At 48.0% G+C, this 15,000-nt stretch overlaps 1 protein-coding gene across 1 annotated transcript in view; it reads left to right on the top strand.

Annotated features, from left to right (window-relative positions):
• The window catches only part of srpk2 (SRSF protein kinase 2), a 47,346-nt gene that overhangs the window by 17,422 nt on the left and 14,924 nt on the right, over window positions 1-15,000 (top strand). Inside the window, exon 3 of the mRNA XM_084477162.1 lies at window positions 13,078-13,229. Coding sequence (XP_084333288.1) covers window positions 13,078-13,229 — 152 coding nt within the window. The remainder of the gene's footprint in view (window positions 1-13,077; window positions 13,230-15,000) is intronic.

The following is a 15,000-nucleotide window of genomic DNA, read 5'->3' as shown; positions in this document are numbered from 1 at the left end:
GAAATTGGATGTTTAAGTTGTCCAACTAGTCCAATAACATATCCAAAGTTAACCTGGTTCCAGGGAAGATACATTTTGTGTTGTGGTAAAGAAAATCCATTTTTTGTTTTTGTGTGTGTGTGTGTGTGTGTGTGTGTGTGTGTGTGTTAGCTCTCATTATCCCAGTTGACTCAGTATGTTTACATGTTAAGCATTCCAGTATTTCCTGTGCTGTGCAGTGACCAATTTGTCTTGCTGCCTTCTTCGTCATTCCCTCTCATTCACTCTCTCTCTCTCGCTCAATCCATCCCTGTCACTCACTCAATCTGTCCCCCTCAGTCTCTATTCATTCCCTCTATTTTCGGGCCCCGAGTGTTTTTCTCCCCTCTCTATGCTCTTATTTTCATGACTCATTTGTACCTCATTAATGTTGTGTGTCTGTGTTTTTTCTTGGCGTGGTGGCAGTGCTTGGTTTCAATGCGAGAGGTGTCTAGTGTCCTAGTTTAACGCTAGTCTCGCGCGGTGGCCTTTAGCTGATTGTGTTATGCGTCTCCGTCTCGTCCCTACTTGTAAAAGCGGGTTAGCATCGATCGCTGACACGGCCACACTTACAAACTCACTGGGAGCCGTCACTCCGATAGCTCCTCGGACTAATCTGTGTCCGTCTGAATCGTAGCTCCCCCCCCGATATTGCCTTCCTTTCGGATCCTTGACTGACCGTGGAAAGCTCTCAACGGTTCACATTGTTTTCATGGCTTCATGGTTGTTTTCACGGTTCAGACGTAGGAACGGCGTGGCCGCAACGTCAGCTGCAGGTCCCACAGCGATCTGCAGTGGTGAGCTGCCTGGCTGTGGTCAGTGATGTAGAAATGTTTCTAATTCTAGACTGCAACGGAGTCACTGGCAGACCTAGCGTACAGAGGACTGCCCATGAGCTTGAGGTGAAATTGGGGGGGCGGGGGGGGGAAAGTCTGGAAATCGAATTTTTCAATTTTGGTATAATTGCATGTCGTAAAACAAGCTAGTGCAATTGCAGCATCTCCATCTAATTGTGAGCGTTGCCAAGCACCATGGATTGGTTGTTTAAGAACTCTGCCTGGCATGTTTCTGAAATAAAGATAAGTGAAAAAAATCGAAACATCTGGCATACTGTTTAATTATTCTCGTTGTAAATGTGGTCAATGATTTTGTAAGGTCAATATTTTTTGAACAAACTTCCCCTCAAAATATTCTCTATTGCTTTCTTATTCTTCACATTAATGTTAATATTATAGCTGTTTTAGCTTTTAGCCCAGACGGAAATCAATAAGATCCATTAGCCATTGTGAGCCATGCTCACATGCAGCTAGCTTTACTGGGAGCTTGTGATTGTCCGTTAGGATTAGGATGACAGAAGTGCGGACACGGATGCTAAAAACAGCAGAATGTTCTAGAGGTAAACATGCATATTAGTGTTATTGTTCTTATGTTTCATGTGACCACCAGTCTGCTGCTGTTTTAGTTGCTACTGAAGGGCGACTATAGGAGGGAGAGTTTGGAGAAGGAAGGCTTGGGAAAAAGGGAAAGGGTTGACAGTGAAGGAAAGGGAAATGTTGAAAAACATTCAGACAGGAAAGGAACAGAATGTGCAATGAGGGAGAGAGAGCGAGAGTGAGGGAGAGAGAGGGAGAGAGAAAGAGAGAGAGCAAGAGAGGGAGAGAGAAAGAGAGAGAGCAAGAGAGGGAGAGAGTGAGAGAGCAAAAGAGAGAGAGAGAAAGAGAGAGAGAGAACAAGAGAGGGAGAGAGCGAGAGAGCGAAAAAGAGAGAGAAAGAGAGAGAGAGGAAAAAAAGGGAAAAAGTGACAGATACCTCAGGGGGAGCTCGGATTAAATGAAGAAGGGAAAGAAGAAGAGAGTCATAAAAGGTGAAGCATGTCCAGTGTATTCTGTGAATCTGGTTCACCTCACGCCTGGGTATGTGCGCTCGCGGGAGTGTGTGTGCGTGTGTGTATGTGTGTGTGTGTGCGTGCGTGCGTGCGTGTGTGTGTGTGTGTGTAATGTTTATCGATCTGGTTATAGGTCGAGCTCTTCCCTCCCAGTTGGCCTGGCTGCATGCTCTCACCAGGTGGTTAACATCGTTTTCCTTTTTTGAATTCCCTGTCTGGAAAACTGCTGTAGTAGCATCATGCACACACATAGGAAGGACATTCCCATCGCTCAGTGGGCGGGGCTTATCAACCCCTCCTGCATATGCATGTCAACCGAGCTTCCGCATGAGGTTGTGATTGTTGACTCTTGGACTCGTCGACATGGGAACGGATTAGTAGGCTTTGTTTATTCAAGCAGGTGGCAACGTCCACGCCACCTCCATGGTGTTTGTCTAGTGATCACCAAGATGGGTGTCAGACAGGGGTGAAGCATTTCATACGGCCTGTCTTTTCTAATTTGTGTGTGTGAGATATTAAGTGTGTGTGTGTGTGTGTGTGTGTGTGTGTGTATCTCTGGGCGGGCGTTTGAGCAGCCTGTGTGTAGCTCTGAGCTCGGGGGCCCATGCTTACGCACGTCACACCCCACCAATGGGTGTCTGGCAGGGGCCTTCACAGCTGCGTGTCGGGGGCCCCCACGTGACCGCCACTGGTATGCTAGGACTAGGTCCCCCCCCCCCCTTCGCCTCCTCTGTGTCTCTGGTGAGGTCCGCACCACTCTTGCCGTAGACCAGCCCGCGGCCCCTCGGCCGTACCACAGTCTCACCAGAGACTGTGCCCTGTCCCCCCGGCTGCGGTATGGAGGAGAGAGGCTCCCCTCGGGTGCGGAGGAAGAGGTGGGGTCTGGCCCTCAGCGTGCTCCGTCTCCGCCACAGGGCCCACCTGAGCAGGTACAGAGAGTGGTGGGTGGGGGTGGAGGGTGGTGGCGTTGTTTGAGGAGCGATTCTCTTAACGCTCATTGTGCGACTTGAATTTGTGTTTGTCACACGGTGCACCTGTGTGTCCCTTTGGGGCATTGAAACTCAGGATCTATTATTCACTCAGGAAGTGTGAGACTTGAGACAAATATATTTGGAAAAAATGGCTGGTAACATATAGAGTATTAAGACAGACGACGTAAGATGCATGCCAGAGCCGATCAGAGCCAGGGTGAACTGGCATGGCTGTGTGTATAGACCAGGTAGGTCCTCTCTACGGCTGAAGTTCTGCTTTGTTAATGAAGGTTCCTTACCATGGGCACAGGGCAGTGTTCAGATAGATAAATCCCGTCATCACAAAGCACAGACCTGGCATCGCTGCCATCGGCCCTCAGGAGGAATCGTGACGATTTTCAGCTTGTTCGTAGGCCCCGCGTTTGTTTTCTTGTTGCGTTACAAATGTGTCAGACTCGAGTCTATCTTCCCACCCACATCCGCACAGCTTCATGTCGGCCTGTTTGTCAGAGTACATTTGCATATGCATTAAGATCTCTGTAACACTCAACCGTTTTCTCGAAAAGCTTTCAACCAGACCTGTGCTGCAGTGTCACATCTTCTCACCTCCTTCTAGAAGGAGATAAGACACAAGTGGAACGCAACCCTAATAAGGAGTGGAGTTGGACACTAAATCTAAACTGTGGTGATTGCCTTGCTTGCCAATAGCAATTCATTGAGCAGAAGATTGCAGCTAGGGTAGATGATTGCAGATGAATTCTTCTTGGTACTTTCGTGCTGCCGATATTCTGGATTATTGTATAGGATGTGCAAAAATAACTCAGCATATTCAAATCATAGTGATTGTGTGAAATGGAGTGGTGTAAACATTTATGAAGATGTCTTGTCAGTTGCATATCCACACAATTGTAAGGTTTTGGTCTTCATCATGTATGACAGAAATAAACTATAAATTCATTTATTCATTCATTCTTTTTTTTAATGCAGTCTCACCAACATTGACGTGAAAAGGTGTCTTTAGTTCACAAGAAGAAAGATCTACTCGGTCAAGAGAGACCTCGTGTCTTGGGCTTTATCCTGACTGCTACGCGGATGTCAAGCTGATCGTAACAATGTGAGACAGATACGTACCATTGGGGAGATGTCCCTCTTTTCATGGGCAACGGAAAAACCCGGTGTAGACAAGATGGATGACAGCCGGTCAAAAACGGTGGACGAATTACCCCGACATTTGCCCCGATATAACACCGCCACTTGATTGGCAGGTCCATATTCCACGGGGATTTATTTTCCGAGGCTCGGGTTATAAATAGATTTCTTATTAGTGGCTGCATCCACTCGGATTGCCGGTGATTAATAGGATGTATTTCGAGGCCGTATCTGAAAACTCATAACGCCATGCTACTTTTTTCGGCGGGCTTCCTGTTAGCGCACTAAGCTAGGGAGTTGGGCCCTGAGAAGCTGTCAACAGGCAAAGCCCTGTGGGACGCGTGCAGCAGTCTGCGGGAGCATCGCTCGTAATTAGCCGTCTGGAACCAGCAATTACATGATTCACACCTCGCTGTCAGAGGGATTGGGACTTTCTGCTGTTCTAAGTGGATGGAATTGTCATCGCTGGATCCGACTAAACCTCTGTTTTTGTGTTTTTTTCCCTATGACTACTCTGTGTGTTCGTTTGTCGCGTTGCCACCAGCCTGTGGTGGAACAAGTAGGTATTGGAACGGGCTTGAGCTCACGTTGCCTACGATGACCTCCTTTGTGATGCTTCCAGTTGCTGGGTAGTTATACAACATGAGCTGTAATTACTAATATACCCAGCTCCGTCCATCTCAATGCTGGAATGGAAAGTAAGCTCCCTGCTATTTCTCTGCACCAAATTGTGAACTACTGGTCTGTCGGAATGGCCAGGATTACACCACTACTCCTCTGGCTGCCACTGAGCATGTGCAGAAGGGGGGAGGGGGGAGGGGATGAGAGAGAGATAGTGTGTGTGTGTGTGTGGGGGGGGGGGGGTGTGTGTGTGTGTCTGTGTTTGTGTGTGTTTGTGTGTCTGTGTGTGTGTGTCAATATGCCGTGCACGTATCCGGTCCCCTTTTCCATACATGTATGCATATTAGGACATGTGTCTGTGCTAGCATGCCTTGAGCATATGTAGCATGAGTCTCAGCGCGCGTGTCTAAGCTGTGTCGGATGTGTTTTTCCTCTGGAGAGACACCAGTGTTCTGTTACCAGGGATTGGACCAGCAGCAGCACAATGACTGGCTTTGTGACAGGCGTACGTCACAGCCATAAACGCGGACACAGGAATGAATGAGGACATTATAGGAGGTCCGGGCCCACTATTAAGTGCACGCTATACAATGAAGCACAGACGATAATCATTCCCACTCGGGCCCTGTGTGAGTGTGGCGGTGGAGTGGTACGCGGTCCTCTTGTCCGCATGCTGGGAAAGGGGCCTGAGCAGCTGTGATGTAAAGCACAGGATTGATTTTTGTATGGCTTATCACGTCGGATATGCACCCACACATGTGTGAAAACCCATAAACACTGCTAGGGCATACACACACACACACACACTTGCGAACACACATAGACACACACACACACCCACCCACACAGACATGCCACTAAAACAAATACACACACATGCAACAGATACAATCTCACACGCGCAAAATATACACACTTTGTATCCAGATCACACATAGATGCATAAGATAAATGTTTTTTTTCATTTTATGAGTATGATCAGCCCACACTGCTGTTGTTGAGGCCTGGGAACCTGTATAGCATTACACTCATGTGGCAAACAACTCATTTGAATAACCTCAATGCTGTTTGTGCTTATGCGTGTGTGTGTGTGTGTGTGTGTGTGTGTGTGTGTGTGTGTGTGTGTGTGTGTGTGTGGAAGGGGGGGGGGGGTGTTCCTCCAGCATTCAACTGCTCTCCCAACTAAGTGAAGGCACTCCAGTCCTAAAACCTTTTTTAAAAGGGATCCATCGAACTCTATTCATTTATCAACAAGACAGATTGCGGTGTGGGAGGGTGTGTGCATGAATGTATATACTGTATGTATATAGTATATAATGTATGCAATACTGTCTGTACGCATGTATGAATGCGTGTATGTTGTGCACATCCGTGACACAATGCCAGCATCTCTCCTTCCCGGATGTTGAACGTAATCAGCGGTCTCCTCCATGCCCTGCTACGACTGGTTGGCAGGCTGTTGTTCTGCAGCTGCTGCAGATACTCACAGCGTCTCTGAACATTGTCCGTGTGTCTGCGTGTACGAGGGACACAGGCAAGCCGAAGCTCAGCCGCTATACGCTATGTTGTTGTTTATGACTTGTACTATGGTATTATCACATAAAAGGCTTGCCCCTGTGTGATCTTGATGTGTGTGTGTGTGTGTGTGTGCGTGCGTGAGAGTGTGTGCACGCAGGACAATGTACTGTGTGTATCTGTGCTGGAGAGTGCTGGATGGATGGCGCCTTAGTGTGTGTCCCGTGGGCTGCAGGGTGTCCACGGGGGAGTTCCAACAGCAGCCAATTTTGCACCTATAGATCGCCTCGTCTCTGCCCACGACCCGCGACCCCACGACCCCCCCCTCCCTCCCTCCCCCCAGCTCAATGTATTCACGGTTGGTGTGTCTGTGTGTGTGTGTGTGTGTGTGTGTGTGTAACTATGGAGGCGCTATTTATAGAACGTCATTCGCTATAACTGTGACTAACGCAACTCTTAGCGCGGTGGTGTATGATGGATGCATGCTGGGACATTCCAATCTGCTGCTTTCCACTGCGTTGCTTTGTGTGTGTGTGTGTGTGTGTGTGTGTGTGTGTTGTGTGTGTGTCTGTGTGTGTGTGTGTGTGTGTGTGTGTGTGTGTGTGTGTGTTGTGTGTGTGTCTGTGTGTGTGTGTGTGTGTGTGCGTTCATGGGTTAACATTTTTTTAATGCTGAGGCATTCAGAGTGTCTTATACAAAAGGTAGGAGAGAGAGAGAGAGAGATAGAGAGAGAGAGAGAGAGAGAGAGAGACATACAGACTGATAAAGAGAGACGGGGAATAAAGAGAGAGTAGCTGTACGCCGGTCTTTCCCAAGGACACTTCCATTACAGCGATGGCTTTTGTTGAGTGCATCATGTGCTCCCGTGCACACTTTAGCATTCACTGCGGCGCGGCTCTTGACCCCACGCCCTTGCACGTCGAACCTGCTCTATACTTCCAGCGGATTCCCATGGAGCTAAAATGGCCGTATATTGTATAGGCTGCTGTGGGATAGCGAGCCTCTAGCCCGGGTCTCCCTGGTGAAACGTTAGGATTGAACCACCATAGGCTCATGCAAGGAGCGTGTGGGCTGGAGGTGGTGGTGGTGGTGGTGGGGGGGGGGTCTGTATCCGCTGTGAGGAGGGAGGGCGGGCGGGGAGGGGGGGGGGAGCCAGTGACGTCAGACTGTAGCCTGAAAATAGCGGCGAGATCTCAGTTCCCCCCACACAGACAGATCCAGCAGAGGGGAGAATGAGTCAGCTGTCACAAGGCGAGAAGGAGAGAGTGAGAGCGAGAGGGGAGAGAGAGTGAGGGAGAGAGTGAGAGTGCGAGAAGAGAGAGAGAGAGAGAGAGAGAGAGAGAGAGAGAGAAGGAGAGTGAGGGAGATGCGAGGAAAGACGGAAAGAATGAATCGATGAAAGCGATTGAGAAGACAACAAACGTGAAACAATGAGCCCGAAGCCGGGCGAAACCACCTCTGTTGCCTCTCTCTCTCTCTCGACATCGCAGCCCTGGGACGCGGCCACGGCGGCGGCGGTGATCATGATGATGCTCCTGTTGCTAAGTGATTGCTGTTGCCTAGGTGACGGCAGGGCCTGTTTATCGGTGACTCATCAGGTTTGAACTCCGGAGCGGTCAACTGTGGTTGATTGCGTCTGGCTGGGCGGCGATGTGCTGGCGATTCCCTGTGATGTACACAGTAAGTGACAGGCTGCATCACAGGTGTAGCGTCTCACGTGCTACGGAGGTACGCTGTCCACAGGCTACCACCCACTGGGAAACAGAAGCGTAGAGCTAAGAGCCATCGTGATAAAAAAAGTAATAATTCAAAAGATAATCATTTTAAACATGATATTCACCAATTGATTTTCCTTGAGTGAAAATCATTGCTTTTGGATTTTTCCAAATTCCACATTTTGAATAAATATGGAATGAATAAATATGCCCACACACACATACAAACACACAGACAAGCAAAAGCAGGAGCAGTGTCTGTCACTCCTCACACACACACACACACACACACACACACACACACACACACACGTTCACATACGCAATCCTTCTTGTTGATAAAGGGTGAGAGTTCAATGAATCATTTTTGAAAAAGGTTTTAGACTGGAGTGCCTTCACTTAGTGGGGAGAGCAGTTGAATGATGAGGAGCACACACACACACACACACACACACACACACACACACACACACACATACACACACACACACACGCACACACACACATACACACATACTCACACACACACACACACACACACACACACACACACACAAATAGACACACATACTCACACACACACACACACACACACACACACACACACACACACACACACACACACACACACACAAATAGACACACACACACACACACACACACACACACACAAACCAACATACTGACACATACTCATACACACACACACACACACACACACACACACACACACACACACACACACACAACCCACACACACAACCAACATACTGACACATACTCATACACACACACACACACACACACACAAACACACAATGCACACACACAATTCGGGTGTTGTTTTTCCTCTCTATTTGTGTTGAATGTTGACCATTAATATGTGAGTTTCCTCTCAGGGACACAGAGGGCCAGGGCTTTGATTAACAGGGGACTGAAGCTGTATTTGATAGTCTAGCGGTTACGGATCTGACTCTGAGCAGAAGGTTTGGGTTCAAATCACCAATGTCCACGTTCTACCTGTGTACTTGGGCCAGATGTTTAAACTTAAAGTGCTCATTAATGGCATATAATGAAAAGAAATCCTTAATATTTAGGTAAAAGCGTCTGGGAAAAAGGACCAGATTGTATTATTTTAACAGTGAATTCACAAGGGGAAATGTCCTTGTTGCGGTTCCTTCGAATTCGGTCTTGGATGGACAGCACAGAGGGGCTGGTGGGTGGGATCCTCCTGTATATTTCCACTGAGGTTTTCTGCTCTGTGCTGCGTGCTAAAGAGACACACAGGCCCAGACAGGAGCCCTATGGCCTGTAACGGTACGGCGCACGGCGAAGAGGAAAATTACAGCAAAAGGTGTCTGCCGTGGTGTAGCATCCAGTTATGTGCGTGGACATGCCTAGACTACGCTGCTCTCTCTCTCTCTGACACACACTCTCTATAGCAACCCCTCCCAAAGAGTCTGGGGGGGGGGGGTAGGTTGGTGGATAGGTCCGGGAGTTGTGTGCCCAAAGCAGGGATATACACACGCATACGCACATGCCCACACACACACACACACACGGACACGCACGCACGCACGCACACACACACACACACACACACACAGATGACATTTCATTCCATGGTGGTATGACTGTAATGATCTGTTTATAGCAGAGTTTTTTCTTTCATTAAGATTGATTTCACAAGTGGAAAAAGTACTAGCTGTACTTATTTACTTGTCATTGAACCAAAGTGTTTACTTTTATCCAAAGTAACCTACAGAGAACCAAGGTACTTATTTAGCAGGTGGTGTGGAGGCATTTGCGAATGGTGGCCTTTCGGAAGAGTGCAGACATTGGGACGAGAACCCAGCCGACCCTTTTCGGCCGGGGAGGCCGAGGGAACACCCTGGCCACGACACTGCCCTTGCCCTTACATCACCGCGGAGGAGTCGTGTTGTACCCAGACGTCCATCCCCCTCATTGTCCACGTTCCTGTCAAGTGTGTCTCCAACTCTCATGTGGTGCATGGGTTCGCTATGGGAAAAGAGTTTGACGCAGCGCGAGGATGTAAGACATGAACGTCTTTCAACAGCATCCCCCTCCCCCCCACCCCCCTCCAGCCAGACAATACTTACAATATATTTTCCCTAGAAACCTATTGATATTAACTGCTGCCGAGGGACCTTAAAAAAAGAAGGCTGTGAAGTGAGATGTTTTTGAAAAAGGACATCTTAAAATCATCCTTTAAATGACCAAATGTGATAAGATAAGACAAGATAAGTACCGTACTTAATCGATTCCAGACGGCCAATCTGGATGCCACAGCAGTGAATACAGGACAGTAGAAAAAAAATATATATATTATAAATATATATATAAATATATATATAATAAAATACAAATAAAACCATTGTGCCAAGGTCTTCAGTTGCCACAAAGACAAACTGATAGAAATCATTTTTTAAACCAGTCGTGTGTTTGTCCCTCTCCTTCACATGCGTGTGTGTGTGTGTTTTTCTTTTGCTTTGATTAATCCTAGTCTGGGCACTGCTCTCCCCTCCTCCTCATGTGTACGTAGCCAGATGAGGAGGTGTTTAAAGCAGTGGTGGATAACAATACATCTACACTGATTATTAGCCTATATATTGTTCCATTGTTGTTCCTGTCTGCCTTGCCTTACCTACGCCTTCCCTCCCCTCCCCTCCCCTCCCCTCCCCTCTATCTCCCTCTTGGTTCTGTTGCTCTCCCTCTCCCTTTTCATTTGTTTCCTCCTCTTGTCTCCCCTCCCCCCAACAAAGACACTCCCCCCCCACCCCGCCTCCATCCTTTCCTCTCTCCTCACCTTGTCATTTAGTGGTAGTACTTGTTTTGGACTGGAAAGTTGAAACGGCTGAATCGGTGTGTGTGTATGTGTCTGTCATTGTGTGTGTGTGTGTGTGTGTGTGTGTCTGTCATTGTGTATGTGTGTGTGTGTGTGTGTGTGTGTGTGTGACCAGTGACAGGGTGAGCTCGGAGCTTAGAGAGTTGATGTACGACATTGTCTGTAGGTGACTGATCTAACCATCTCCCGCAAGGGTGATGGTTAGGCAGGGTGTCAGAATGTGTGTGTATGTCCATTTGAGAATGTTTGTGTGTGTGTCTGTGTGTGTGTGCACACATATCAGATATGAAATAGGGTGGAAATCCCAATGCCTGTGATCTGTTGTTTATTATTGCGATATACTGCCGTGTATGCTTTGTGTGGGTGTGTGTTTATTCTGAATGTTTGTGTGTTGACATGGTGTGTGTGTGTGTGAGTTGTGCACCTCTGTATTGTGCGTTTGTGCATTTACTGTGTGTGTCCCCCCCCCCCCCCCCCCACCATACCCCACCCCGCTACAGTTCAGTTCTGCAGTTGCCATGACGACGCGGCTAGAGGTTCCGTCGTGGTTATGTGCCCATGGCCACAGGCTCACAACTATTGCCTCTGTGTGTTTGTTTATGTCGGGGGTTCACATTATTTCACAGTTCAGGCCTTCCGTCTTTAATCACACTCGCCGGCGCTTTCCTGTGCCTATGATATGATTCAAAGCGTTCAGTCAGAGCCTCCGCAAGAGTCCCAGAGTGAACGTGTACCACCGTTAAGACACGAGCAAAATTATAAAACGGAGACAGATAATGACAGTCGACTATGACGGTTGTTCCTAACTTTGTCATGAGGGGAACATTGTTCGAGAATGAACAAACCATCGAGGGTATCGGCCGTCATCACCTCGCGGCCATCTTGGTTCCATCTGGGTTCAACCGGTTGCACTTCCAGGGGCGGGAAGATAAAATGCAGGAAGGAAGACTAACAAAGAATTATCAGGAAATAAACAAACACTTAACTCTAGCCGGCAAGAGAACATTCTCCCCATTCTCTCCCCATTCTTGCGAAGTTTGAATTGAGCTTCATCCAACTTGTTTGGGAGGAATGTAGGAAGACAATCAATGCGCTATTTACCATTCATAGGCACACGGCCATATAGCAACATAGCTTAGCTCTTAGCACACAGGTTAACACAAGATCATTAACGTTTGCATTCTGTGTTTATATTGCTAAGACTTAATATTGTGTATGTAGTTTGTGGTCCATTATTTGTAGATTCTGCTAATTGTTGTGCTTTTTACAAATGTTTCAATCACTTTTTAATTTGTGTTGCTACCCTTTACTGCCCAGACTTCTCGTCTGGGCATACTGGGAACTACATCTCATATTATGTAATACAGTTATTCATTTTTATAAAATAACACTTAATCGTATCTAATCATGTGCACCGTTCTGCACATTCAAACTAGAATATGAAACTCCATCGGCCAGTAGTGTAATGAATTATCGAATGGAAATGCACATCCTATACCGTGAACCTGTGGCAGCAACGCACACCTACACAGGGGGGTATAGACAGGATACTGGAGCACCATAAATCGATATGAGCGTTGTCTTATTGCTGGCCATAATGATAGGCCGGTGTGAGTACAGGGAGCCGTCTCTGTGGGTTAGCAGCGGTAAAGACAGCACAGCATAGAAAAGATCATGCAACGCATACTGATGCATTACATCTCAATAACATCACAAACTAAGACAAAGAATGTAACAGCAATATTATGTGATTAATGAAACAGGATATTACAATATGAATGAAAAAGAAATAGGAATGGATTGATAATAGAGGAGTGATTGTTATCTATGATACGCTAGAATCTTGTCTTGTCTGGAAAAGAAGACTGAGACCCTGTGACCAAAACATTCCTCTAAGCTTAACACCCCGGCAGGCAATGTGTTGACATCCCATACATGGTCATACATGCAATTAGCCAATCACTGCTTGTATTAAGTAGATATTCAATCAATTAATCTTGGAATATGAAGCCCATAGCACAAACTTTACTACTTTGACTCTTCCAACCTCTGAAGCCAAGAACTGAGCCACTTGAATCAGACATTAAAACATGGAGCCAATTGAGCGGCTGCCTCAGGATTCCCGAGGTCCTGTCATCCAGGCGAATTCGTGAGATAAGTGACGGCTTGACGGGTGACTTTACCTCCAAGTGTTTTAACTGTAACAACCCCGCCCCCCCCCCCTCTCTCTCTCTCTCCTCTCTCTCTCTCTCGCTCTCTCTCTCTCTCTCTCTCTCTCTCTCTCTCTCTCTCTCTCTCTCTCTCTCTCTCTCTCTCTCTCTCGCTCTCTCTCTCTAGGCCTGACACCCAGCAGAAAGCCCCAGCTAGTGCCCCGACTCCTCCGCCTCCCCCTCCACCTCCTCCAGAGCCGGCTGGACCCCCAGAGCCGGAAGAGGAGATCCTGGGCTCCGACGATGAGGAGCAGGAGGACCCCGCAGACTACTGCAAAGGTCAGCACGACACTGCTCACACACACACACACACACACACACACACACACACACAAATGCACAGGCACATATATACTCATACACACACGTGTGCATGAACATACATGAACGTACACACACATGCGCATGCACATGTATACATATACACACAGACATGCACACATGCACGCACATGCACACCTACATATACATACATACACTACACACATACACACACACACACAGACACACTCACACAGATATAAATACTAGCACACACACACACACACACACACACACACACACACAGACATACACAAACGTAAATATAAAAATGAAACATACCAACCAATGCAAGCACGCATACACAGTTGCACACACACACACATACACACACACATACACACACACACACACACACACACACACACACGTACACACGCACAAACATAAGGAGACACACAAGAGACGCTGAGGAGTTAGACCCTGGCAGAGACAGATAGACCACAAGGTCACACAAGGTCACACAAGGGCACGGGCACACACACACACACACACACACACACACACACACACACACACAATCTCTGACTGCACGTCCCGCGTCTGTTGGCCAACTATCCAGAACAAGACTAGACCTCATCAGCAGTCAAATACATTCTCCTTCCTTCAGGCCTCTATCCATCTCTCTCTCTCCATCTCTCTAGCCATCTCTCTTTATCCATCCATCTCTCTCTCTCTCTCTCTCTCTCTCTCTCTCTCTCTCTCTCTCTCTCTCTCTCTCCATCCCTCTGTCGGTCTCCCTCCCTGCCCATTCTTATGCATTCTCTGTGTTCTGCTGATTGATTCCAGTATCAGGTGGTTTTCTCTGTCACGCTGCGTTTTTTTCCCGCCCCGGGCCGGGCAGGCGTGGGTGTGAATTATGAAATGTGTATCAGGTGTTTTCAGGGGGCTCAAGGCTGCTCGTCTGTTAGCGTGAATAAAAGCCGCCACTAGCTAGCGCGCCGCTCGCCCAGCCTTCACGGCTGCCGCAGCGAAAGCTTCGGGTGCCACAAAGAGATGTTCTCCGGCACAAAGAGATGTTCTACAGCACAAGGCCACCGTGATTCAGGCGGTTTTCAATGGCTGCCGTCGTTTAAAAAAGCGTGGGAAACAAACTGAAATCACGAACGTTGTTTATTCCTCTGCTGTCGGCGTAGCGCGCCCGCAGAAGGCTGCTTACATAAGTGGGAACCATGGGCTTCCATTGTTCACACAGAGCTGAATAATGCTTTGACGTGCCACACACACCAAGGCTTTTACTTTGAAACAAGCAAACGGCAACATGTGGGCGGGGGGGGGGGGACATGATATTGGGGACGGTGTTAGTGTATAGGCGATAACTGGGCCTTCCGAGTGGTTATAACAGTGGGGTTGCGACCTCATAGTGTAAAAAGATGCTGTTAACCCTCCCTCACCCAAACCCTCAGCCTCCTTCCTCCTAGACCTGTCCTTTCTCCTGTCCTTGTGGATTGTAAAAACCACTTAACCTGTCCTCTTCTTTTTCGAAGACCGTTTTTGTAATGCCTGTCGTGTCTCCCGCCCTCCTCCATGTCCTTACCCAATCACGACCCCCCACAGCCCCCCTCCGCCCTACCCACTTCTTAATCACTAATGGATCGCCCTTCCTCCTGTCATTGGCTGGTAAAAGCAAGCGGCTGTCTGTGACCTTGATCTCCTCCCCCTCTCTCTCTCTCTCTCTCCCCCCCTCTCTCTTCTCTCTCTCTCTCTCCCCCCCTCTTTCTCTCTCTCT

This window comes from Micromesistius poutassou (genome assembly GCF_964030765.1).
Source record: "Micromesistius poutassou genome assembly, chromosome: 13".
Classification (NCBI taxonomy): Eukaryota; Metazoa; Chordata; class Actinopteri; order Gadiformes; family Gadidae; genus Micromesistius; species Micromesistius poutassou.
This window is presented reverse-complemented; position numbering and strand designations above follow the sequence as displayed.